This window comes from Cibotium barometz, chromosome 37, assembly GCF_041138505.1.
Source record: "Cibotium barometz isolate CiBa-2024 chromosome 37, ASM4113850v1, whole genome shotgun sequence".
Lineage (NCBI taxonomy): Eukaryota > Viridiplantae > Streptophyta > Polypodiopsida > Cyatheales > Cibotiaceae > Cibotium > Cibotium barometz.
The window spans coordinates 8,153,172-8,180,842 of NC_141082.1; the positions used below are offsets into that span (position 1 = coordinate 8,153,172).

Here is a 27,671-nt window from a genome sequence, read left to right on the forward strand (position 1 = left end):
TGTAATGCCAGCCATGAGAATGAGCCTAGGTGTACATAGAGCTAGAAGAATCAATTTTGGGCCCCCAATTGTCGAATGGGCGGTTGGCCATTGTGAAAAGAGAGCTCGTGTATATAAGTAACTTATGAAATATGAAAAGGCACAATCCCATCATCACAATTGAGTTCTCCCTTTCTCCCTCTCTCACTCTCTTGTGGCTATGGTGGTGGTGAGCTGGTGCATGTCTATGCTTGCTTGCTTGATTGTGGTGTGTGCATGTAGGTGAGAATCTCATTTTTTCTCTCTTCTTCTTCTTGCTCTCTCTCTCTCTCTCTCTCTCTCTTCCACTCTTGCACACATGAAGGCATTGAGTAGGAGTTGAGCTCTCCATAGCTCCTTCTCTCTTTACTCCTCTCCTAGCTTGTGGGAGCTCCAGTTGAGTGACACCATTGGAGGTGGAGTGAGCCCCTAGCGGCCTCACATCGAGGAGTTAACCCTCATTGGGGTTGGTTGATTGCTAGTTCCCAAACCGACCCTTGCATAGTCTTCTTCCTCTTCTCTTTCTCTTGTGCAAGAAACTGTGTTAAGACAATTTAAAGCCAAAGATCCTTCAAAAATCAAATATCTCCACATAAATTTTCTAGTGAAAGTACTTCCATCTTCAAAGTACTTGTCAAGAAAACCATTAAACCTGAACATATGGTGAGGATATTTCTAACACAAGTGTTTGAGCACCATGGTATGCCGAAGTCCATTGTGAGAGATAGAGATGCCATGATTGGTGAGCCTCTTTTGGAGGGCTCTCTTTGACAACATGGATACTAAATTGGATTTTGCATCAGCTTATCATCCACAAACGGATGGCCAAAGTGAGGTCGCAAATTCAGCTATGTTAGATCTTCTAAAGTACTATGTTGTAGATCGAAAGACCGAGAGACGTGTATTATAGAGTTTGCCTACAATAACATGGTACATGCATCCATGGGAAATATTTATGGCAAAGTAATCTTTCCACCCATCCTTCACACCAAGGATGAGATCTTTGTTATTGCTGATGAATATGTTCAAAATCTTGATATTGACTTTACACAAGTGTAGACATCCATTGCTAGGTCTCAAGATAAGCATAAAAAGGTTGCCGCAAGCATAGAAAGCACATGGACATTAAAGAACATGATTAGGTATTGCTGAAATTTAAGAAAGCAAGGCTTGACAAGGTGCCAAAGGAAAGAGGGAGCATGCCCTAAGCTTTCTATCCGATATTATGGGCCCTTCAAGGAGATCAAGCACATCAATGAAGTTGCATGTGCCAAACCTATGCTCGAAAATGCCAGTGCTATACATGTTCCATGACTCGGAGATTTGTTCATAACAAAGTGCACATGCACAAATGTCTACATGTTTGAAACTATTTTCGTGTGAAATTTTTTCTTGTGGCTGCCTGTTATGAATGTCCACTTCATAGGCCTGGGATGCCTACTCACGAGAACCGTGTGAATGTCGTGTATTCTGATGTATATATATTCAGATATTAATTAATTAAATGCCACTAACGTGGCATTTAATTAATACAACCTCAATACTAACGTGGCATTTAATTAATAGAACATTAGAAGATGAGTTTCTGCCACCCCTCCCAAAGCTCCTTCCTGATAGTGAGGGCTCACTGGATCACCAGGGTTTTCCCCACCAGCAGCAGCTAAAGGACCTCTGAGAGAGCCGTGGCAACATCCTATAGATTGTGGGAGACTCCAGATATCCATGAGGGCTCACGACAGCCTTGGGAAACCACAGGAAACTGCCTGGCCGCATAGAAGTGACTTCGAAGGCCTTTACATGGGCGCATATAGAGAACCTCCTTACGAATCCACCCTTCATGGGGCACCAATGAGCACTACTAGGCTATGGCCCTCATCAAACCACGACGGGCAACGTAGGCCTTTGAGAGACCCCCCAACAACCAATGCACCAGTTCCCATGAGGTTGCCCTCCATTATTGAAACTCGATCCTTCTCCCCCATCAAGTTCTAGCTCGAAGCATGTCCCCATTATCATCAAGACACAGAGATAACGCTGAACATGGAGAAAATCCATGAACCGAGTAGACATCGAGCTAGTCCTTACAGAAAAACAGACTAAAGCAGTACGCTTTTGTGCGTGCGTGCGTGTGGAGAAAATCGATTTTAGACGCTTAAAATTTTGGGAAAATGGATATGCAGAAATATGTTGTCGAATGGGGGAAACCTCCAATCTGAGGAGTGGGCCACTTGGGGAAGCATTAGTACATCAACACTTCTATTGATTCCATGACGTGCTACTTTTGGAGTTTAAGCCTTTACAATGACTTCCTGATCAGATTTCCTCAGTAGGATCTTGTTTAGGACTAAGTGGAATTTAACTGATGGCAATAACCTCTAAAGAGTTTTTGGTGTTTCATCAAACACACTTGTTAAGCATTAATGAATTTCAGCAAGTATGAAAGTTTCAATGGCTTGGAACACCTGAAAAGCTAACTTTTGACATCCAAAACGTAAGATACAAAATTTTAGAGGTAGACCATGAGATTAAGCTTTAACTAGGGACTGCTCTTCGGTGGAGAAGAAAGCCTATAAAATTCCAGAGGCTGTGGAGTTGAAAGAAGAACTGAATTAGTTACATGACCAAGGTTTCATTCAGCCTTCTGTATCTCCTCGAGGAGCTCCAATTCTATTTCAAAAGAAGAAAACTTGGAAGCCTTAGACTGTGTGGGGACCATACAAGCAATATACCATAAAGAGCATCTACCCTATACCTCACATAAATGAGCTTTTAGATCGTTCTTCATGGTGCTAGATAACTTACCAAGATCAACTTGAAATCAAGGTACTATCAAATCAAGATTAAGGAAGCGGATACCCCAAAGATTGCTTTTAACAAATTCCCCAACTACTTTTAACAAACCTCGCATAAATGAACTTTTAGATCATTCTTCATGGTGCTAGATAATTTACCAAGATCGACTTGAAATCAGGGTACTATCAAATCAGAATTAAGGAAGAGAATACCCCAAAGATTGATTAACAAAACTCCCCAACTACTTTTAACAAACTCATGGCACATATATACTGTGACCAACTGGATGACTTTGTGCTAGTTTTCTTTGATGACATACTAGTCTACTCAAAGGACGAGCACAAGCACGAGCAGCATGTTAGAAAGGGCTCTGGACATTCTACATAAGAGCAAATGCATTTGCAAATTTGACTTTACTTAGGATTTGTGGTGACTAGGAAAAGATAAACCCTTGACCCTAAGAAATTTGAAGTTGTTCATTGGCCTACTCCTAAATCAATCAAAGATGTCCGCGGTTTCTTAGGCTTAACAAGATGGTGCCGAATATCTGTGACGAATTATGCCAAGCTTGTTGCTCCATTGATTGAAATGCTTAAGAAAGAGTTACCTTTCTAGTAAACCCCAGAGCATCAGAGACGCTTTGATAAGATGAAGGTTATTTATTAGATGAAGGTTATTTTAGCAACCATCCCATTTTAAGGCTTCCAAATTTCTCCCAACATTTGAAGTAGTGGTGAATGCTAGTTGTCAAGCCATTCTAGTGCAAGAAAAACATCCAATGGCTAATGAGTCCAAGAAACTTTGACCTTATGAGAAGAATTATCCTTCTCATGACTTGGAATCATTAGCAGTGCTCCATGCTCTCAAGATTTAGAGACATTACTTACTGGGAAATAAATTTCAGCTTGTGACAGATTTTCTTGAGATTCCTCACTACTTAGGAGGAATTTGAGATTCCTCAAAAGAATTAACACTTTATGGACTTTTAAAAAAGGAGAAGTTTCGGATATAAAAACAAGCATTCAGGAAGTAAATCGAGATCATGCAAACATGCTGAAGAGCGGTAACTTGCTCCCCAAAATCAGGTTTTATAATCTTGCTATGAATACAACTCTTTGAGATCATTGGCAAAAGCCTCCTTTATGTTCGGTAACTTCCTCCCCAAAATCAGGTTTTATAATCTTGCTATGAATACAACTCTTTGAGATCATTGGCAAAAGCCTTCTTTATGTTCTCTCTCTTCAGCTTCAAGGCAGCAGTGACAAGGCCAGTTTCCGGAGTCCATGGTTCTGCTAAGAGCTTGATCTTGGAGGGAATTTCAAACTTTTCCAATTTGGCGGATTTTCCCACCTGTAGGGCAACATGTACAAAAACACAGGTATAAAGTAATACAAATTGCATGTGTTTTCTTCGATCTTAGGGTCTTCACAGACATGTCCCGCCCACATAAGATAGGAAAATCCCCGCTCATGAGGGATGGGAGGGTGAAATCTCCCATTTCCAAGGTCAGGATTTTGTCTGCAACGCCTTCAAGTGAATTTAAATAAAAAATGCAAGCTGACCTTTTGCAGGGATTTGATAACCTCCTGTGCTATCTCCTCCTTTTCGCACAGGCTCGGGAAATCCTTGTACTCAACACCCTCTTTTTGAGCCCAACTCTCAACAGCTGGTTGTGATGCAACCACAATCGCTACACAATGGCTATGGGATGGATCAGCATGTAGCATGATGTTGTCTACATAAGGGCTTGCTACCAAAATAGCCTCAATCTGCATGTGGGATATGGACATAGTATGTTAGCCACACACTAAGCTGCCTTTTACTAAAACTCAAAAAGCATTGAAGTTGTTTGCCATGCCTTTCCAAGGGACACATATTCTCCATGTTGAAGCTTCACAATATCTTTTTTCCGGTCAATTATCTCCAAACAGCCATCTGGATGAAACTGCCCAATATCCCCTGTGTAGAACCACCGCATCCCTGTCTCGTCCACCTTTTACAAACGAAAAATCAATGTCATAATTTGCGAGTCAAAAGATTCTTCAATGCTGAATTAGAAAGTGACTTGAGATCTGAAACCTTACCTTGTATACTTCGTCAGTTTTTGCCTGATTCTTGAAATAGCCAGGAGTCACAGAAGGCCCACCAATAACAATTTCACCTCTTGGCATTGGGCTGTCTTTTATTCTGTAACCTCCCTCCTCCCAGTCAATCAACTGCCACACAAAGAATGGCAGAAACATCACAGGTTTGCACCTCCACTACCAGCAGGGGTGTGCATTTGTGCATATTGTATGTACTTATATGTGCATGCATGAGCACATGCATTCATGCATACATGTGCACATGTGTGAGATATCCAGAATGCAATGTGCGTGCGTGTGCGTGTTTAGTCATGAAAAGCAACATGTAATCCAAGATCATTAATGTACACGACATCTTCCTCTACGAGGGGCAGAATCACCTTTCATGACAAAACAACTGTGATCAACTCAAGGACTCATCACTACTGTCTTCATGGAAGGTTATCATCACATATAGACAACTGGTCAACACTTAAATTGTGAAATAATAGAGACCAGAAGAACCTAGAGACACCGTGCCACCCATCCACACCAAGGAAACTCATTGAGATATCATGACAGCTAGAAGCATCCAAGAGGCTCAAGTCCCAAAAGACCCAGTAGGAGCAAACACAGTCGAATATTTGAAAATAGACATACATAGTCTGGCCAAAATTGGCACTTAGAAGCATAGTCACCAGGGAACGGGAACGGATATGGGAACGAGGGGCCAATCCGGAACGGGAACGGGACCCCTTGCAATCCGGAACGGGATCCGGAACGACGCGTTATCATATTTCAATACACATGAGTAGACAAATATACAATTAAAAGCAGGCAAAAAGAGACAAATATACAATTGAAAGTAGACAAAAAGAGACAAGAATTTGATAGCAAACTCAATGACCTTGTTCATATTTAGAAAACCAGAAGTACAATAGCTTGTACAATGTACAGCCACATAGTGAAAGCTAGATAGCTAAGAACAAAGAAACCTAAAGTCCTAGGTGATATCAAATAGGTGCAAAGATGTCAGCTAGATCATCCATAGATGCATCATGCATCGATGCAGGTGGAGGTGGAGGTGGAGGTGGAGGGTCGTCATCATCCGACTCAGACTGTGGCTCCATATCTATGAAGCTCTCATGGTCAAAGTCACCACTAGCAACCTGGGCTAATAGTCACAAGTTGGCTGACACATACACAAGGTCATTTGTTCTGGTAGTGAGTAGCCGATTTCTCTTCTTCGAGGCAACATGGCTAAAAACACTCCATAGTTGCTCAATTGGAGAAGAACTTGCATTCTGACTGAGAATGCGCATTGCAAGCCGTTGTAGCTCTGGAGTACCCGATCCGTAGTTCTCCCACCAAAGAGCACCTCCCATAAGTGTCCTATCTTGCTGGGCATCTGCTGAACCAAAATTACCTGTCTTTGCTCTGTACTTTCCCAAATCAATTCTAATCTTGCTTCTCATCGTAGCATCAGGCACCAATCTGGCAAGGATTTTGTCCCAGCCATTTGTGACTTCTTCATCCGATTCCTGGCCTTTGCCTTGAAACTCTGGATCAATCACAAATGCAGCTGCATGCATTGGTGAGTGATATCGGTCCCACCTTGCTTGACACAAACTTTGAAGTTCTGCCTCTTGCCAAGAAGGGAATGAAGGGAGAAACTGAATTAGGGTTAGAGTTCATTCATGGGAGACATACACAGAGAAGCACAAGGGAGAGAGAGAGAGAGTTGTGGGGATAAGTCAACTCATCAAGTATGAGTGTGTGACTCCCCTATCACACATGTATATTGCACTAGTACACATAGTGCACTTAGTACATTAAAAGTACTAAGTGTACTATGTACTATAACTTATGGGCTTGTACACACTATAAGGGTGGGCATAACGCCTTTACCCCAACAACCTCCCACTTAAAGGCAAAGTGCCCTTAAGTAAAGGAAAAGAAAAATCAGCATGTACATGATAATATACAAGGCCATATCAAGACTGAAACTGGCCTCATCCAATGCCCATCAAGTGTCTGCAATGAGCAAACCGCTCCGGAGGCAAACTCTTCGTCAACAGATCAGCCGGGTTGTCATCCGTATGAATCTTAACAAGCTGAATTTGCTTGTTCTCTATCACCTCTCTGATGAAGTGATACTTCACATCCACATGCTTCGTCTTTGCATGAAAGACAGGGTTCTTTGCCAACTGGATGGCACTCTGACTATCACAATGCAACAATGGAATATCCCCTGTATAGCCCAAATCAACCACTAACCGAGATAGCCATAATGCCTCCTTGCAAGCCTCTGTGGCTGCAATATACTCGGCCTCTGTAGTAGATAAGGCAGTGCACTTCTGCATCCTGGATATCCATGACACAGCACCTCCTGTGAATGTAAATACATAACCGGTAGTAGACTTCCGGTTAACTGGATGACCGGCATAATCCGAATCCGTGTAACCATGCACTAATGCATCCTGTTTGCCAAAGCAAATGCACAAATCCTGTGTGCCCTTCAGGTATCTCATGACACCTTTCACTGCTTCCCAATGCTTCTTGCCAGGGTTGGCCATGTATCTAGAAACCACTCCCACTGCAAATGCAATGTCCGGCCTAGTAGCAACCATGGCATACATGAGACTGCCACAAGCTGAAGCATACGGAATCTTGGCCATATCAGCCCTGTCTCTATCTGACTGTGGGCTGTCCATAGCACTGAGTTTCACATATGGAGGCAAAGGAGTACTAGTCTTCTTCCCCCCGTCCATATTGAACCTCTGCAAGACTTTGCCAATGTATTCCTTCTGAGACAAATACAACACATGCTGATTTCTGTCCCGAAGTATCCGCATACCCAAAATGTGATTTGCATCACCCAAATCCTTCATATCAAAGGTTTCATGCAGCCTCTTCTTCAAGGCATCCATCTCTTTACGAGATTTCCCGGCAATCAACATATCATCAACATACAAAATAAGAATCAATAGACTGCCATCCAAAGCTTTCTTGGTGTACAAGCAGTGATCTATGTCACTTCTCCTGAATTTCTGAGATTTCATGAATGTATCAAATTTATGATACCATTCTCTTGGTGCCTGTTTGAGTCCATAAAGACTCTTTTTCAGCTTGCATACAAGCTTCTCCTTTCCACTCACTGCATAACCCTCTGGCTGCTGCATATATATCTCCTCATGGAGATCACCGTGAAGAAAAGCAGTCTTCACATCCATCTGAATCAAGTCCAGATCATCATGTGCAACCAAAGCCAACACAGCTCTAAGTGTGGTCATTTTGACCACTGGAGAGAAGATCTCCTCAAAGTCCACACCATATTCCTGCTTGAAGCCTTTAGCCACTAACCTGGCTTTGTATCTTGGCTTTGCATCTGGTGCAACTTTGAGCCTGTAAACCCACTTGCATGGCAAAACCTTCTTGCCTACAGGCAAATGCACCAACTTCCATGTTCCATTTTTGTGCAGAGAATCCATCTCTGACTTCATGGCACGCTCCCATAGAGCTTTGTCTGCCCTCTGTAAAGCCTCCTTATAACATGAGGGCTCCCCACAGTCAGTGAGCATCAAGTAGTCAACCCCTGGAACAAACCTGTCAGGGGCTCTGGAGGGTCTAGTGGACCTCCGTACCCAATGACCATCATTTGCAGGTTGCTGTCCAGCCTGCATATCACCCATTGGTGGCTCCTGTTCCATGCCATAAGGCTGAAAAATCATGCCCGGTATATCCTCTAACTGTGGTATATCCATAGGGATATCTTCTGCCATATCTGGCTGTCCATTTGGACCATTTTCAGCACCATTTAAGGGCTGGTTTTCCTGCTGTAATGGCTGATTTACAGCCCTGTGTTGTTGTCCATGATGTCCATCATCATCAAAGATGACTCTGCCAGGCCCCTGTTGCCTTGCAGGCTCCTTATACATGCATGTTTCATCAAAAATGACATCATTGCTGCGTATGATCTTTCTATTCATGGGATCCCAAAGTCTATACCCCATTTCACCTCTGTCACCATATCCTAGGAATATGCATTTGTGAGACTTAGGATCAAGTTTGGTGCGCATTTCCCTGCGTATGTGCACGTACGCAACGCAACCAAACACTCTCAAGTGCTTGTATGACGGAGGCTTCCCTGTCCATACTTCTTCTGGCACTTTCCCACCAAGCCTCGTGTTAGGTGACCTATTTATAAGGTGAACGGCTGTCATAACAGCTTCAGCCCAAAAACCATGAGGTAATGCAGCATGTGACAACATAGAACGGACCTTCTCCTGAATGGTCCTGTTCATCCTCTCTGCTGTCCCGTTTTGTGGAGGATCATAAGGAGTAGAGAGCTCCCTCTTGATGCCTTTAGCATCACAAAAGTCCTGAAACTGTTTGGACATATACTCTCCACCATTGTCGGAACGCAAAGCCTTCAGTGTTTTGCCAGTTTGATTCTCAACAAGAGCAACAAACTTCTCAAACACTGAGAATGTATCACTCTTCAAACGAAGAGGATAGACCCACACCTTGCGTGTGGCATCATCAATAAAAGACACAAAATATTTTGCCCCTCCCAAAGAAAGCTGAGGCATCTCACATACATCTGTATGCACAAGCTCTAACTGAGCATCTTTCTGTCCAAGAGCTTTCTTGTGGAGGCACTGTAGTTGCCTACCATATATACAATGCTCACAAAACTGAAAACTTGAAAACTTTAGAGAAGGCAAGTAACCCAAACGAGACAATTGCTCCATTCCTTTGACACTCATGTGTCCCAACCGGCTATGCCACATAGAGATTTCCGGCAGCTCGGTTGCATTTACATTAGCATGGTGACAAACACCTGCATGCATAAAATAAAGAGTGTCCACCTTAGAGCCTCTGGCAACAACCAGTGAGCCCTTACTAATTTTCCACTTTCCACTACCAAATGTGGTAACATAATCAGCATCATCAAGCTGTCCAGTAGAAAGCAGATTCTTCTTGATCTCAGGCACATGCCTGACATCATGGAGCATAAGCTGTGAGCCATCTGAAAATACAAGCCTCACATCACCTCTGCCAAGAATTTTGTATGCATGGTTATCACCCAAATAAACCACTCCTTCATTGCCAGCAGTGTACCTGACAAACAAGTCTCTGCAACTTGTGACATGAAAGGAGGCACCTGAATCAATGATCCATGAGTGCATACCATGACCACCTGTAAGAAGTGAATGGGCATCAAGTGAAGAAGTAAATAGGACCTCATCCTCACTGCCACCTGCATGTGACACATTGATTTCTTCAATCTTGACTCCACTTTTGCCCTTTGGCTTTACATCTTTGGCTTCATCCTTCTCTTTGTCTTTGCCTTTTCCCTTTTCTTTTTGATCATTTTTCCATTTGTAGCATTGCTTTTTGATGTGTCCCTTCTTGCCACAATAATGGCATTCCAAATCCTTTTTGGAGCGAGACTTGCTCCTTCCCCTTTCTTGGCTTTTCCCCCTTTGCTGGGATCTCCCACGTGCATTCATTGCATTGGACTTTCCAACAGAGTTGTTTTTCCTGTTCATCTCTTCTTGAAGAAGAGCACCCTCAACATCTGCATATGACAGCATAGCATTTGAATTGCTAGTGGCTGTCCTGAATGTGTCCCAACTCTCTGGCAAAGTGCATAACAAAAAAGTGGCTTTGAACTCATCGTCCATTGCCAACTTTTGATTTATAACTTGGCTGACAATACCATTAAACTCATTGAGATGGGCTGTCATAGAAGCCCCTTCCTTCATCTGAAGGCCTATGAGTTTCTTCAACCAATACACTTTGCTTGAGGCACTTTGTTGGGCATACAAGTCCTGCAATCTCTGCCACATTCCCCAAGCTGTCTTCTCTTCACGAATGCTGAAAAGTAATGAGTCTGACACAGACAACATGATAGTAGATCTTGCCAGCTCATCCATATCTTCCCACTCTTCAGCAGTAAGAGAAGCGGGCATCACACCCCTTTCTTTGATAGGCTTGTGCTACTTTTTCTGGAGCAACACATTGTAGCACTGGGTTTGCCAAATATCATAATTATGCGAGCCTTCAAGCTTCTTGATGTGAAGCAATGAAGAGCTCTCACCTGTGGTTGCCATAGCAAAATGCAACCTGTCAATGCCTGACTCCCTGCAAGTGTGCAAACACTGCACCAAAAGCACACAAAGTGCTCACAGTTTTTCTCCCAAGCTTTATCTCCCACTGCGGAAGCAAGAATGCAACTTTTCTCCCACTTTATGTGATGAAAACACCAAAATCTGGTTGCTGCAGATTTTGGACAGCACCTTAAATGTGCTCTTTTGCCCTTCCAAAGTACTGTACAACAGTACCAAGTGCTTACAAATGATGTACCAAACCTGTACCGGCAAGTACAGCAGCTGAAATTGAACCTTTTGGTCACTCAAAATAGTGTACAGCCATGCCAAAACATGCACAAAGCTGTGCCAAATCTGTACCAGCAGGTACAGTAGCAATAAATGCTCTCCTGGCTGTCCAAATGAGTAAAAATCAGACTTTTACAGTCCCGTACACTGCATACAACAGTCCCGAACAGAAATTGGGCAAAAGCCCCTTGACTGCAAGCTGATTTTTGAGGATTCAAGGCATAAATGTCTTGCCTGCTGCTTTGCCAAGCTCAACAAGCATACAAACTTGAAAAGCCCCTTGATTTGAGATCAATTTCTGATCATACGTGGTACATTGACGCACATGAAGGCATCCAGAGTGTTCACGATGCTTCCCCCTGGTCACATATACATCAAATACATGAAAGCCCCTTGATTTACAGGCACATTGAGTGCTTGTAAGGCATCAGCACATTATCCACAGCATCAAATGCGATTGCCTGCATGCAAATCAACCAAATCGGCACAAAAGCCCCTTGATTTGCACTGCAATTTGCTGCAATTTTGCCCAAATGTGCGATTTTTCACATCATACAGCATGTATGAGTGCTTAATTGCACAATTACATCAAAAGCCCCAAATTTAGACATCCAATTTCCTGCAAATTGATCCTGATTGTGACCAATGTCACCCAATTTTGCCAATTTTGCTCAAAAAATTGAGCAATTCGGCGCCTGTATTTGCTCAATTAATGATTGCACCTGCTCAATTGCAAATCCCCAAAAAAAAATTGAGGCAAATACCTTGATTTCTGATTTTCTGTTGCAAGAAAGGGGGGTGATGAATTTGGTGCTGCTCTGCAGAAATTTGATGCAGATGAGGGACTCCTCAGGCATGAGTATCCTCAAAGAGAGCAGCCCAAGACATGGGCAAAGAGAGATGCTGCTTCACTGCTCATCAGTATTCCACTGTTTCTCCACCTGGAACTTCTCCGGTTGACTGTTGCGATTATCAGCTCCAAAATCAGTGCTTGATGCACGCAAGATTAATCTTGATGATAAAGGGTTCCATCTTAGCCCGTGTTTGTATGCTAGAGATTTGGTAATGGGCAGCTTGCGCGGCAAGATGAACTTCCGACTCGGCTCGGAGAGTGAAAGGCAGTGGTGTCTGGGAAGCGAGCACAGGGACGATACTTGGTGAAGACCACAGCGAGTGGCCAGAAAACACGACACTCCCTTCTCTCTATCCGGTTGGCCAACCAGCGCCAAGCATATCAAGGAAAGCTTGCAAGAAAGAGGCTCATACCTTTGGCAGAGGGGGCGCCATCCATTGCGCCGTCGCTGACTCTGAGGGGGCGGAAGAAGGAGGCTGACAAGCTGCAGACTGCGGAAGGGTGGGCAAGCTTCGCCGGAGGATTCTTTTTCGGTGGCCTCTCAGGCGTTGCATGGGCGTATTTTCTCCTCTACGTCCTGGACCTCCCCTACTTCGTGAAGTAAACCTTACTGCATGTCAGCTGTGAATGTACCCAAATGCTTTCAATCCTCTGCATCACAGAAGCTCTGATACCAGTTGATGGGGAGAAACAGTTAGGGTTTCATTTGTGTGGGAGACATACACAGAGAAGAACAAGGGAGAGAGAGAGAGAGAGTTGTGGGGATAAGTCAACTCACCAAGTATGAGTGTGTGACTCCCCTATCACACATGTATATTGCACTAGTACACATAGTGCACTTAGTACATTAAAAGTACTAAGTGTACTATGTACTATAACTTATGGGCTTGTACACACTATAAGGGTGGGCATAACGCCTTTACCCCAACAGGGAAGGATGACAATTTGGGACTCCGTGAATAGACAATGGGATGATGATAGTCGTCCAAGAAAAGAGATTGGAATCCCATCATCAAGTTTAGCAGAGGTGGATGTCATGTGCAAGACATGTGCAGGACTGATCTCAGGACTAATCCTAAAGAGCAACAAGATAAAGAACTAGAGTAGAACCAGACTCCGGAGCATTGGTTCTTGTTATAGGCAAGGAAGAACTGGTGGTGACTGACTGACCCTAGCCACCCTTTTATAGGCTCTTGGCCAGTCACCGGGCGTCCACACATGGGCGCCCGCCCATTAGTCCATAGCTCGCCAATCTGCTTGCCTAGCTCCAAGCTACCCCAGGCCTCAAAGGTAGTCTTGTGTGTGTGCTGCACACAATAGATGTTGGTCATGTCCGCCCGGCCACTCCCGGCTAGTTCAAGTGTGAACCCAGCTTACTCACGGGCATTTTTTCCCTATGAGACTGGACACGGGTTTTTTCCCGTATGAACACACTTACGTGTGTTGGGCACCTTGCCCTAGGCTTTTATGTACTTTGTACAACTTTATCATTAGTGAGTACTTTTTCCAGCCACACACTTCTCTCTGTCGAGTTCACTGCACACTTGAGCTTCTTGTTGTGTTTGTGTGCAGGTTTTACCCAAGTTCAACATTGGTATCAAAGCGTGTTGCTCATTACCTGGGGTTTCCTTACATCAACCTATCGCACGCAAACACACACACACCTTGTGTTCGTCCGCGACGTCAAGAAGAACCTGCTCTTGTGTGCCGACTGAAGTTGCCCGACCTGTTGAAGCCGTCGACTGAAGCTGTCGTGTTCTCCTCGAAAATTGTGCCAACTACAACCCAACCCATGATTTGGTATTTCTGCAATTTTTTCAATAATTCAAAAATTGTTAAAAATTAGCAAATCGATTGCATTAATTTTGGGGCTTTTCACCATTGAGCCTAAAATTGCAACATTGGCACACATTGGCATTGATTTCATCATATTTGGTGCATAATTGCACTAGAAATTTGGGGATTTTGCAGAAATTGACACTATTTGCATATCTATTATAGACATTTGCAGGCATTTTGGGTGTTACAGGCACATTCACTTGGCATTGGGACATTTCTCCCAATTTTTTTGGGTGTTACAGCATTGGTACACGTGATAAAGACACATTTGGGACATTTCCGCCAATTTTCACGTGTCTCAGCATTGGGTTTCTTTGAAGGTTTTTGCACTCCTTTATGCCTATGTATTGAGCAAACACTGTGGTACACTTGGGTCGTATTGTAGTTCACACCTTGATTTAGTTACACTACCTGTTTGTACGCATTTGTGATAGCCATGTTTGGGAATACTAGTGATTTGTTTGGCATGTTGTCTGTTGAGGATAAGTTGGATAGCACCAACTATCCTATGTGGGCATATATGATGAAACATACTAGTCGCAAAGAATTTATGGGTCTATGTATCAGGGGCTGATGTCAGGCCTATTGCTTTTGCACGAGCAGCAAGTGCTTCAAGCACTATTGATGCAGGTGATGATGTATCTTCAAGTGGTGCTACATCTTCTATACCTTTGCCACCCACTCTAGAATAGCTAAGATGAGATGCCAAGGATGCTCAGGCACATGCTTTGATTGTCCTTTCATGCAAAAGGCAAATATACCACACATTTGTTCATGCACTTCTTCTAAGGGTGCATGGGATGTACTTGCTTCTTTGTATCAGGTTCGCAAACGAGGCTCATGTTGCCTATCTTTGCAAGAAGATTGAGTCTGAGCATATGGATGAGGGTGAGCTCTAGTGACAAGGGTGCTACAATACCTGAGTGATGGTGAGGAGTAGAGAGGGCTGCCATCCGAGCGGTGTCGATGGTGAAGATAAGCAAAGAGGGCTGTCGTCCCGATGATGTGAGATGGTGAGCAAAGAGTGAGCTGCTGTCCCAAGGTAAATTGAAGAAGAAAAACGATGATAAACTGTAGCAGAGAGTGGGCGGCTGTCCCAAGATAGGTACTAATGATAAAACGCTGAAGTGCTGTACTGTGTAGCAGAGAGTGGGCTACTGTCCCATGAGCTGAGGAAAAATGCTGAAGTCCTCTACTGTAGCTGTCAAAACCCCACCGGATCTCCTCGTAGAACACTCTTGGTTCGAGACTCGAAACCTGCAAACAAACAAATAAACAAGAAGGGGGTGCAGGCCTGACTCACCTCCCAACCATGACAACCGTGGGCAAGCCCACAGTCTTGGCTGTCCTCCCCACCGAGCCACGAGCTGAGCTAACCAGGTTGACATACCGACCAATCTCTACCTCGCGACGTCCCATACCGCCACGAAGCTACCCTCGCGGGCCTCGAGATTGCTGCCGGCCTCGGCTGCATAAAGCAGGTGCACGTCTGCACTAGATCCAAGCTCCAGACCATAGAGCTCTCACAAATCACGCGAGACTCTGTATGACTAATGACTAACCTTGGCCACCCTTTTATAGGCTCTTGGCCGGTCATCGGACGTCCACACTTGGGTGCCTGCCCGTCCATACTTGGGTGCCCGCCCGTTAGTCTATCCCTAACTTAGCTCGCCAATCAACCTGCCTAGCTCCAAGCTTCCTCAAACCTCGAAGCTAGTCTTGTGTGCGTGTAGCACACGGTAGATACACACTGTGCACATGACATACTCCCCTTCCTCTAAGAGCTCATTCTTGAGCTCACTGAAAAGCCAGGGTAATCTCTCTGAAAAGTAGTTAATGTCTCCCATGTAGCGTCCTCCTTAACAAGATCCTTTAGTCTACTGACATGAAATACAGGATGAACTTTCACATGAGAAGGCAAATCCAATTCATATGCAACTGAACCAATCCTTCGTATAATACGAAATGGTCCACAGTATCTAGGGGATAATTTCGAAGATTGACCTGTCCGTAAAGTCTCGAAATCTTTCGGAACTCGCAAATACACCATCGTTCCTTCAGAGAACTCTCTGGGTGAACGATATCTATTAGAATAAAATCTGTCTCGGTCTTGAGCACTTCTAATAGATTCCTTCGCAACTTGTAACATTTCTTGCATATCTTACAAAAAATTACGTGCTGCATCATGCTGAAGTCCTGAGAATTCTATTGTAACATGTGATCTAGGTTAAAAACCATACATAAGCATGGAAGGACTAAAACCTCTACTCGTATGCTTAGTACTATTATAAGCAAATTCTAACATAGGAAGATATTCCTCCCGTGAACTCTGTCTTTTGGATACATATGCCCGAAGCATATCCTCCAAAATCCGATTCACTCTTTCAATCTGGCCATCAAAAAGAGGAGGTTTATATGAGGAACTCAAATTCAAAGTTGTTTCCAACTTCTCAAAAACAAGTTTCCAAAAATCACTCATAAACTTAGAGTCTCTATCACTGACTACGTCCTACGATAACCCATATAGTCTAAACAATTGCTCGATAAACTGCCGTGCTAATTGCGTAGTTGTAATAGTCTTCCGAGTCGGTAAAAATCTAGCCATTTTTGTCAAGCGATCTACCACAACCCAAATAGAATCGTGGCCTTCATGCAACAACCCAGCCTGTCTAAAGCATTCAGCTTTATTTGCTTGACAAATATGACACTTGAGAACATAATCTTCTATATACCCTTTCATCTTTGGCCAATAAAAAGTGTGTTTCACTAACGCTAGCGTCCTGTGTGTATCCCAGGGTGTCCAGTATAAGGGACGTCGTGACACTTCTTAAGAATCTTGGACCTAATGTCCGGGATCTGTGGGACATAAATTTTGTCATTACGGAATAGTAAACCATTCCGAATCATCCACTGGCCTCCTGCGGCCTGAATGGTAGACTGCTCAGTCATTGAGTCTTGGTCAATCAATGAGCTCCCGTCCTGGATCTTCTGCCAAAATGAACCAAAATAACTATCAGTCCTGCAAAGCCCTCTCAATGACTGAAATAAGTCAGTAGAAATCTCGGTGAACGACAAAATATTCACCTCTCTAATTCGACTAAGCGCATCTGCAACACTATTCATGGACCCTTTCCGATAACGAATCTCAAAATCAAAATCTTGCATTAACTCAGCCCTACGAGCTTTCCTTCCTCTCAAATCATCTGCATCACACGCATACTTGATTGACTGATGATCAGTCAATACCACAAACTTGGAGCCATATAAATAATGTCTCCAAACCTTGAGAGCATGAATCACAACATAAAGCTCCTTCTCAAGGGTTGGTCAACGAGATTGAGTGTCGTCTAGCTTTTTACTTTCAAAAGCAACCGGTCTACCATCTTGAAATAGAGCAGCCCCGATGGCATAGTCACTGGCATCAATTTCAAGAACATAAGGCCGACTAGGATCGGGTAATGCTAAGATAGGTGCTTCCTTGACTCTATCTTTCAAAAGTCTGACGGCCATATCTAAATCGTTATTCCAAGTGATAGGCTGATTTGACTTACGTCCACGACCTTTCAAACGAGTCGGTCATCGGTAGTGTGAGCTGAGAGTACTCCCGCACAGATTTCCAAAAAAAAAAACAAAACTGAGAAAAGAACGAAGTTGTTTCACTGTTCGCGGTATATGCCAGTCCAGAACCTTCTGAACTCGGTCATAGTCAATGCTCAATCCATCTCAAGTGATCTTGTGTCCCAAGTAAATGATTTCTATCATGAAAAACTCACATTTACTTAATTTAGCATATAGTCGATTTTGTCTTAAAATAGATAAGACAATCGTGAGATGTCTAACATGATCCTCAAGAGTACGACTATATATCAAAATATCATCCACGAACACCACCACAAATTTTTCCAAATGTTCATGAAAAAAGATCGTTCATCATTTGCTGGAAAGTGGTTGGAGCATTGGTTAACCCAAAAGGTAATACGAGAAACTCGTAATGGCCATACCTAGTACGAAAGGCGGTTCTTTCGACATGCCTTTCATGAATACGTATCTGGTGATAGCCAGTACGTAAATCTATCTTCGTGAAATATTTCACTCCTGCTAATCAGTCAATCAGGTCATTTGATCTAGAGAGAGTATAACGGTTCTTAATTGTCAGCTTGTTCAATCTCTTGTAATCTATACACATTCTCCAAGTGTTGTCCTTCTTTCTCCTAAACAACACAGGTGCACCCCAAGGTGATTTACTTGGACGGATCTGGCCCATCCTCAAATAATCTTCGAGTTGTTTAGCCAACTCATCTTCCTCAGCTTGGCTCATCCTATAAGGTGGAACACTGACAAAATGAGCACCAGGGATCAAGTCAATACGATGATCTACTGCCCTTTCAGGTGGTAAACCCGATAGCAATTCCTTAGAAAATACATCTTGAAACGAATCAAGTATCTTCTGTAATTCTTTGCTTTCAAATACACTTAATTCATTGACACCCATGGAGGGGATGAGAAATGAAGAAAGTGGAATCAATACACAATGGAAAGCGGTATACAAAGAAGAATCCATTATATTACCAAAATCAACTGAATTTACAAGAAAACCCTGAGATGGATGTATACAATCACCTAAAATACTATACTGGGTGTTCCCATGCTGAAAAGAAAAAATATGACTAGACCAATCTATCTGGACTTGAAGTCTTAAACCACTGAATCCCTAATAACAAGTCTACATGTTCTAGGTGCATAACATAGCATTCCAGAGTATCTTTATAGTCCTGAATCCGGATTGGTAGCATCTCCACCTTTCGATCCAATACTTGCCTTCCCGCAGGTAGGCGTACCTCATAGGTATGATCGCTCGGTGTCGTATCAAGACTCAATTTCTGCACAAGTTTGTAGTTAGCAAAATTGTGTGAGCTGCCAGGATCTAGAAGAATGTAGATTCTATGGTCATTCACTTCTCCATAAACTCGGAGAAGATCATGCAAGCCAAAACCTTAGAGTTGAACAGACAATCAGAACATGTACTAGAGCGAGAATGTACAGTAACTAACGTACCTATCAAAGACAACTGGTTAGTTGCCTTTGGCTTGGGTCCAGCGTTGGTCTTTGCACCCTTTTGCTTCGGACACTCGTTACACATGTGTCCTTTTTCTTTGCAGATAAAGCAACGTCCCTCCTTCTTGAGCTTTAAAGCCTTAAGGAGTCATTTCTTCTTCACTGGTGTCGAACTTGAATTCTTCGAAGGTTGGTCCGAAGACTTTCCTTCAGTCGTGTCAGCCATAGGTGCGGAGAACTTTCTTTTATGCTTGTTCCCTGCTCGGTAACGGGTTTAGACTTGGAAGAGACCATTGTATCGTCATAGCTGAATGAATGGCCTCGTTCAATGTTTTGCATTTGTTATTTTTAACCTGTAAACGGTATGAGTCTGGTAAACCAACTACGAAGAACCCCAAAAGAGTAGTGGGATCCATCTTTGTAGCTTTCATCTACAAGTCCCTAAACTTCTGGAGGTAGATCTCATAAGTGAGGTGCTGCGAGGTCATGGCCAAAGCGGTAAACCGGGCAACAACATCGTAATCATCCTCTTTCTTGAGGAATTCCTTCTTGAAGAAGTCTTCAAATTGTCCCCAAGTTGTTGGCTTAGGGTTGAGTTCCTTCCATCAAAGCAAAGCTTTGCCTGAGAGGAAACCTGCTACTAACTGGATCTTTTTTCCATCATCATATGGATGAAACTGAAAATGGACCTGCCACTTATGTAGCCAAGTGTCCACGATCTCCTTGGTACGCTGCTTTTGCTCGCCCCCAAACTGTTCCGGAGTAATGTTGGGACCTAAAGCAGAGACCAAGGTATCCATACCCAAAAGAGTAGATAGAGTAGTGGTCAAGAGAGAGATGGAGTTCTGCGAAGCTTGCATCTGGGCAGAGATTTGTGCCTGACGTTCCGAAGAAGAAGCTTCGAGAGCTACTTTGAACTCTTGGAAATCTGATTTTGACACATAATCGTCAAAGAGATCCGGCAAGCCTTCGCGTTCGACAAGGGGCTCCAACTCCGATTCTTGGGTCGACATCTTGAAGGGGGCAAGTGGAGAGAAATTTCAATCTTTGCACAATAAAAGTGCGAGGGAACTTGAGAGCTTGAGAGCTTGAAAACTTGAGAGATGTGTGGCAAGAAGCCCACTTAAGGGGTTTATATAACCTTCCCCAAAAGCAACTTGAGCTTTTGCTTTTGTGTTTATATATATATATATATATATATATATATATATATATATATATATATATATTCTGTTTTCTTAAAAAAAACACCTTTAAACCTTAGGAGCATCTAAACTCTTTTATTTAAAAAAAAGTTTAATCTAGAAAAAAAAACAAAAGCACCCAAATCGGCGAATGCTTTTTCTTGTTGTTTTTTTTTGTTTTTCCCCTGGATTTAGCGCCGTCACCGATATGCTGCTGCCGGGTGTGTTTCTGTCGGTGCCTGCGTTCGCTCAGCCAGCCTACGCTTGGGCCTGGCCGCCTGCGCAGGCCTGGCCGCCTGCCAGCAGGGCCGCCTACATAGGCCTGGCCGGCTGCCAGCCTAGCCGCCTGCATAGGTCTCGCTGCTTACACGCCTGTGCCTACTGCATGCTTGCGCCTGCAACGCTCGGTAGCCCATGACCAGCACGCGACTGCCTACGATCCCCTTCTTCGCATCTCTCGCGTTCAACCAAAAGCAAACATGCTTTTTTTTTTCTGTTTTCTCTCACAACTTGTTCATGCGACTACACAAACACCGAATCTAGCCTTCTTCTTGCAAAACAAATCAACCCTACTAGACCACCTTCTCCATCACGGGTTCTTTGATGAAAAAGCACATACTATCTGAAAAAACAGCAGCATGCATAAACAAAACAGCAAGCTTTTTTAACACATACCTTTCTTCGACCTCATCTTCTCTACCTACCAACTTACTCGTTCACAAGACACGCTCTGATACCACTGTCAAAACCCCACCGGATCTCCTCGTAGAACGCTCCTGGTTTGAGACTCGAAACCTGCAAACAAACAAATAAACAAGGAGGTGCACGCCTGACTCACCTCCCAACCATGACAGCCGTGGGCAAGCCCATAGTCTTGGCTGTCCCCACCGAGCCACGAACTGAGCTAACTAGGTTGACGTACCAACCAATCTTTACCTGGCGACGTCCCATACTGCCACGAAGCTACCCTCGCGAGCCTCGAGATTGCTGCCGGCCTCGGCTACATAAAGCAGGTGCACGTCTGCACTAGATCCAGGCTCCAAACCATAGAGCTCTCACAAATCACGTGAGACTCTATATGACTAATGACTAGCCTTGGCCACCCTTTTATAGGCTCTTGGCCAGTCATCGGCTCGCCAATCAGCCTGCCTAGCTCCAAGCTTCCTCAAACCTCGAAGCTAGTCTTGTGTGCGTGTAACACCTCCAACTAGCATGCGCCATAGGAACACCTTCCCTCGATATGGAATCTTAGACCACCAGCCCTATAAGATTACTTCCTTCCACCACACCCTACTCTTCCTAATGTTCCATATCCTATTAGTCTTCCTAGTGATCCAAGGCTTATCTTCTACCATCATATGGTACACTTGATTTGTTGTACGCTGGACAATGTCTTGAGGCTTTCTAAATGTCCAATCTAACCAAGGTTGCTAATCCTCCAACTGAGGAATATCACCAAACAGTGTGAGTGTTGCCCTCACCTTCTCCCATAACTTTACATATCCACGTGGAACCTGAAAATATTGACGGATTTTTTGAAAAGACAATAAGCGGCCTCTATGTGGCAACAAAGCATCCAAAATTCTCACTAGTCCCAATCGAGCCATTCTATTGAATTTTCGTTGCTAAACAAGCTTGTCAAGTCATCCAAAAGTCGTGAAGTAGCCAACACATCATCTGCCATAGAATTCAACTGCAACCGCCCATGTGAAGGCTTTCATTTAGTGTGTGCCAACACCTCCTTCCATGAGATCATCAAATGAAAATAGAGAGGTGAAGCGGCAAGCCACCACTCGAACCTGTTGGGAACCATTCACTATATCCCACCATGTATCATCAATCCTAGTATTATCATGCACAAGTGCGACCCCCTCTGAGGACCTTAGCCATTACCACCCATGGCTCTTGAGATACACACATATCTTGCAATAAAGGCCATCTCCTAGCGACCATATGTAATTTGACATCTAATAGGGTTGTCCCTCCACTCTTCTTTGGAGTAGTAACATGTTTCCAAGAAATCCACGTCTGCCCTGCCTTATTTCCTACTCTTTTCCATAGCATAAATCAAATTGGTGGTTGTATCTGATGCAAAGCTTTGCCTGTCCATGGCAATAAAGGCAAGAAAAAAGATATCATTATAATCATAATGGATTATAATGGATTATATCATAGTGGTATAATCATAATGGATTATACCACTTTGAGCCGAACATGCATAGGCCAACCCTAAGATTTCCAATAAACAAACTCGTCATTTATTCTTGTAGAAATCCATGCCTACAAAACCTGTCAACATCAACTCCAACTGGATAACCCAAGTGGCGTGTGATATATCCCCTTTGTATGACCTGCCTATTCCATCCCAAACCACGCAAATCGCTCTCGGTACAGCTTACTAGAGCAGATTTCTGCATATTAATGCATAACTCTAAAGCAAGACCAAAAGAATCCCAAACAGCCATAGCCTTTTGAACGTTATCTCCTTGAGCCTTAAAGAACATGAAAGAATCATCTGCCAATGCTTGGCCGACTATCTACTCTCTGCTTGGAAGTGTAAGCCCTACAACTTCACCATCCTCCACTAGCTTATCCACTCTCTCTCTCTTGTGAAACCACTCCGTCATTAAGTTAAGTATGGTATAGCCAGAGTAGTCCCAAGGTGGAATAGCTACTACTCATATCTCTCTCTCTCTCTCTCTCTCTCTCTCTCTCTCACTCTCTCTCACACACACACACACACAAAACCAAAATAAGGAAAATCACACCTTACAAAACTATTCCCTTTCCTACCCTTAAGGCTTAAATAGCTAAAACTTTTGCATGTACATCTTCACTCTTACCTTGACATAGCAGTGTGGAACTGGTGGGCCAACACGACCCACAGAGATGTCATCCCATTCCGAAAAGGTTGCTCCAGCACAAGTTTCAGTGAGACCATAACCCTGTCCAATGGGTGCCCTGCAAGAGTTTTCAAAAACTTCAGACAAAGAAGTGAAACTAGTGTGAAAGTGAGGAAAAAGCATCACCACAAAAACTCCTACATAAGAGGGAATCTACTTTCTTTTTTCAGGTTCAACTCCTGCTAATCAGTTGGAATTGCTGCCTCTCCCCCTATTAGGAGGACCAAAGAGTCCTATGCTCGCCAGCAAGAGGTTGATGAACTACCAACTTCCTACACGCCGCAGACAAGGAAGCCTTACTTTTAAAAGCACAATAGATGTGTTTCCATACCCAAAACAGATATTGATGAACCTTTGTGTATCTCCAGACAGGGGGGCTCCTCCAGAAAGCATGCCGCGAACACAGCCTCCTAGAACAAGCCGAACTTTTTTGAAGACTAAAGAGCCCCAAAACTGTTTCTCCAGGCCCCAAGCTCCATTCCCACTTCCTTCAAGTGCGGCCATGCTCCGTTTATAGGCAAAATCAAACAATGCCTTTGCTATACCCCCTTTTGCATCTACCTGAAAAACTTCACAATATTAGCACACCATATACTCTTTGGAGCAGATCAAGGGAAATAAAGGGCATTTAGTACAAGAAAAGGAAGACTCATAGCCAAGGGCATTTAGTACAACCATCTTCCTAACTCCATCTCGGACACGATCAAGTATAGCTGGAACAGCAGTCATTAAAGTTGGCTTCAACTCTGGTGCATCACCTTTCGTGCCCTTCTTGATCTTATTAGAGGTGTCAGTCAAGGTTAAAGGTGAGCCGTAACCTATTCCAGCTCCTGCAGCAGAAAGAGTACACTGCAACCTTTGTTTATTAGAATACTTTTCTTCAGGGCAGATGTTCCAAGAGAGAAATGTGGTACAAGCAGCACAAGGCAGTACCTCTGCAGCAAGTTCAAGAACATGGGCCAGTGGCAAGTAAGCCAAGTATCTGTCAGTAGTGCTGATGTCGGGTATCACGCCCATTACCCCGGCTACAGTTGCTACCATATTGCCATGTGTCATCATCACACCCTGTACCATATAGTTTCGAAACCTTATTAGATCATGATAGCTTAAAGTACATAAAGAAAAGCCCATCAATTCATTGGTAAATTTTTAAAAAAAAGAACTCTTATTGAACATTCACCCTCTTACCTTAGGCAGACCTGTGCTGCCACTCGTATACATTATAACAGCAACATCTGTAGATGCAGGCAAGTTAGCTTCAATAGGGCTCTCCTTTCCAAGGTCCTTTGTTTTGGCAAAGGATGCAATCGTCCATGTCACTGTACTAGGAAGGGAGATCTCTAACATATCTTCGAGATCTTCCATAAACACTACCCTTTTGACTGTGTTGAGATGTGTGCTCACATCAATCAGTTTTTTGAACTGTTTGCGATCACAGATGACTGTCGACGCTTCTGTCTGCAGGGAAGAAAAGGAATACCTGTTGTCAACCGCACACGCACATGCACACACACAAAGAAGAAGAAAAGATGGTCCCTACATTCAACTCACACCTACACTCACTCAATCCCTTTAAATTACAGAATTTGTGTTATGTATTGTCACCTCATTGATGGAATGAACGAGTGCTTCCTCTCCCAATGAAGCATACATGGTGACTACAGTGACACTTTGGCGAAAGCACCCCTGTACAGCAAGGTTAAGTTAACAACATTTGTAAGCATCATTGTCAATCAATTGATGCATAAAAGAAACCACTTATTGTAAAATATTGTAATACCTGCAAGGCGATAAACCAATCCGCCCTTGTTTCTGCAAAGATAGCACATCTTTCCCCTTTTTCATGGCCAAGTGCCATCAGGCCAGATGCAAAACTGCATGCTTGCTCGAGGGCTTCCTGGAAAGAGATCCATACATAACTGCCAAAGGTCAACTTTTCGAAAGACCTCCCATCTTCACTGACCTCTACTTCCTTTTTGATGAGCTCTCTTGTCCCCAATGCAGGTCGAATATTGTGCTTTTGGCATGATTGCTCAAAGAGGGCGGCAAGAGTCACTGCCCCTTCCCATGGGGTTTCAACAAGCTTTAGAAAGCGGTGATTCCTTTTGGTAAGACCAGGCTCACCTCCAACCTCAACTGTCACCCCTCTTTCTTTCATTTTTTTCCCACGCCTGATGTTGATCATGCACAACAATACAAGCGGAAGAAAAATGCTAAATGTGATGCTGACAATCCACTTCTTATGTGCAAAAATATGTGTCGGGAAAGCATCAATAGCGTGAACCTTAACCTCCAGCTTGACGGTCTAGATCTCTTTTAAGTGCTGCAATTGTCGAATAAAACATAAGGATAACTCTTCACCCCTCCCTCCCTCTCTCTCTCTCTCTCTCTCTCTCTCTCTCTCTCTCTCTCTCTCTCTCTCTCTGTGTGTTTTGTTTTTTGTTTTTTTTTTTTTTTTTTTGGGGGGGGGGGGGGGGGGGGGGTGGGGGGCAGGCTGGCAATGTCAATATGCCACTGTTTTCCATGAATAAAGCATTTTGCAAGAATTGAGCCTCTCTCGGACAATCTCGTTTTGAAAGCCCATAATGTCATCCAAATGATAGACGCAGTGTAAGGCTGTGGAGCTAAGGGCCCTTTGATGCCAACTTCCTGACCTCTTGAGTGTAATCACCTCAAGGACCTTCATCTCAATTGCTTGAGCTTGTTAAAGTGTGCCTCTCCCCACTCAGTAGTACAGAGCCAGTGCATTGAACGCGTGGAATCATGAGGAAGCTGCTCAATACCTGACATGCTCTTTTTCTTGAGCTAAAGACCACACATCAACCCAATCCTCTTGTGCTTGGACTGCACAGCACAAGCGCGCGCGCACACCTTTGTGTGGAAGATCGGGGGACGCCAGAGCACTACTCTTCAATCAGTGTCATTTCTACTTCACATCTACGACAATTGACACCAGATAAGGCAGCAGATCCACAGCCTATTTTTGGTCAGGAGATCTGCACTTGGCTATGGCAGTCATACTCTCAAAACCTTGCTAATCTTGGCCCTAACTAGGGTAGGTGCCCTGCTGACTCCAACTTTTCCAAAACACACAAATTTCCATGCTTATCTATCAGATGTGTGACCCTCAGTATGCACAAGTCCGTGATGAGGGGCATTGAGGGCTGCCAGATTCACATGCATAATACACGTACGTATGATACATAAACAACACTCACATCTCATGTCATACTGCACATGCATGGTACATAGAAAACAGGGAATTTGAAGGTGATGATCAAGAAGAGCTCCATAGACACTTACGCGTGCGAGGAAACGTTGGAACTTGCAACTTAGAATCTGTTGCCAGAGAACGCACGCCCTTCAAAATAAGTCGCGAATAACACGCTCTAGCACGAGTTGGGAGATGAGGGTTGCGACAGATGCGCTAGCTGGCACACCAGATTAATAACAGGGTCGTAGGCGGATGTGGCACATATCGCCCGACATTTGTTGCCACGTCGGCCACTTGTCAGCGTACGTGTTCCTTTACCTGGACATGTCATCAATGCGTGTGGTGAAAGCAAGCACACGGCAGTGTCCGGCCCACAAAGTGCGGAAAGGCCTGCAATTTCTCCCAAGTGCCGCCCCAAAATAGCTGCCACGAGTGCTCGCTCCAGCGTACCAGGCTCCAGCTTTTCCAAACTGGACTTATTTTATGGATCTGCATTGTTGGTCTCTTTAATCTAAAGTCAACTTCCTTACGCTTTCCCTTGTCCAAACTAGTATTGAACTCGCAGCTTGAGTTCCAAAAAAGACCGGGTTCAAAATAACATCCAAGAACAAATATCATAGTAATGTAGCATACAAAGACGCAAAAAATGACCAATATTGCATATTCTCAAAATGCATCACAAAATTATCTAATTCAACTATATAAATATCCATATAAGTCACCAGTCTCAATCAGTAATTTCATTCATCTATCTCCCACAATACGCTCTCTCTATTGTAAGACGGTGATCCATCCCCCACATGCTCTACTATCGACGAATGAAAAGGACCTGCACAGAGCTCCTCATGTACCATCCACTCGATGTTCTATTTTACAAGGTAATTTTGATTATGTTTTTTTATTATATGTTTTTTGAGTTTTGATTTATCGATGTGTCGTTATGTGCATATCCTTTTGAGATTTTATTTATCGTTGTGTCGTTTGTGGTATAAAACTTATAACAAATACCAATGATCATGATGGATGTAAGAAACAACCAGTCATCGAGTACCCCTCAAAAGATGCAAAGCATCTCTCCGAAAAAAATAAACGCCCCACTCTTCATCTGGAACACTAATCTCAAACATGTCTGTCAAAACATAAACAATAAAAATAAGTACTTTTACCATGGACAAATATGTATAAAAAAGAAATCACAACAAAATTAATCAAAACGTAGAACTTAAATAAGAAACCTGACTTGTCACTCTAAAGTCTTCAAGATCTCCTTATAAACAATGTTGTTTGTCGTAAGTGTATAAGTTTAAAAATCGTCAAATGAAGACTCTGCATTAGCATTATCCTC

At 43.5% G+C, this 27,671-nt stretch overlaps 1 protein-coding gene across 2 annotated transcripts; it reads right to left on the minus strand.

Moving 5' to 3' along the window:
- Positions 1-3,726: 3,726 nt before the first annotated feature.
- On the minus strand, positions 3,727-26,806 carry LOC147616894 (long chain acyl-CoA synthetase 9, chloroplastic-like). 2 transcript variants are annotated; one of them, XM_086776534.1, is made up of 13 exons: positions 26,416-26,503; positions 25,397-25,435; positions 24,893-25,283; positions 24,718-24,798; positions 24,301-24,570; positions 24,046-24,177; positions 23,788-23,961; positions 23,444-23,673; positions 23,053-23,170; positions 4,896-5,027; positions 4,670-4,804; positions 4,374-4,580; positions 3,727-4,161 (listed from the first exon to the last, which is right to left on the minus strand). In XM_086776534.1, the coding sequence occupies exons 3-13, from the start codon at positions 25,268-25,270 to the stop codon at positions 3,997-3,999; spliced, it is 2,022 nt and encodes a 673-aa protein (XP_086632660.1). In that variant the 5' UTR covers positions 25,271-25,283; positions 25,397-25,435; positions 26,416-26,503; the 3' UTR covers positions 3,727-3,996. The 2 variants fall into 2 exon arrangements, with proteins under 2 accessions (XP_086632660.1, XP_086632659.1); XM_086776533.1 differs by having other exon boundaries at positions 24,893-25,435; positions 26,416-26,806.
- Positions 26,807-27,671: the final 865 nt, after the last annotated feature.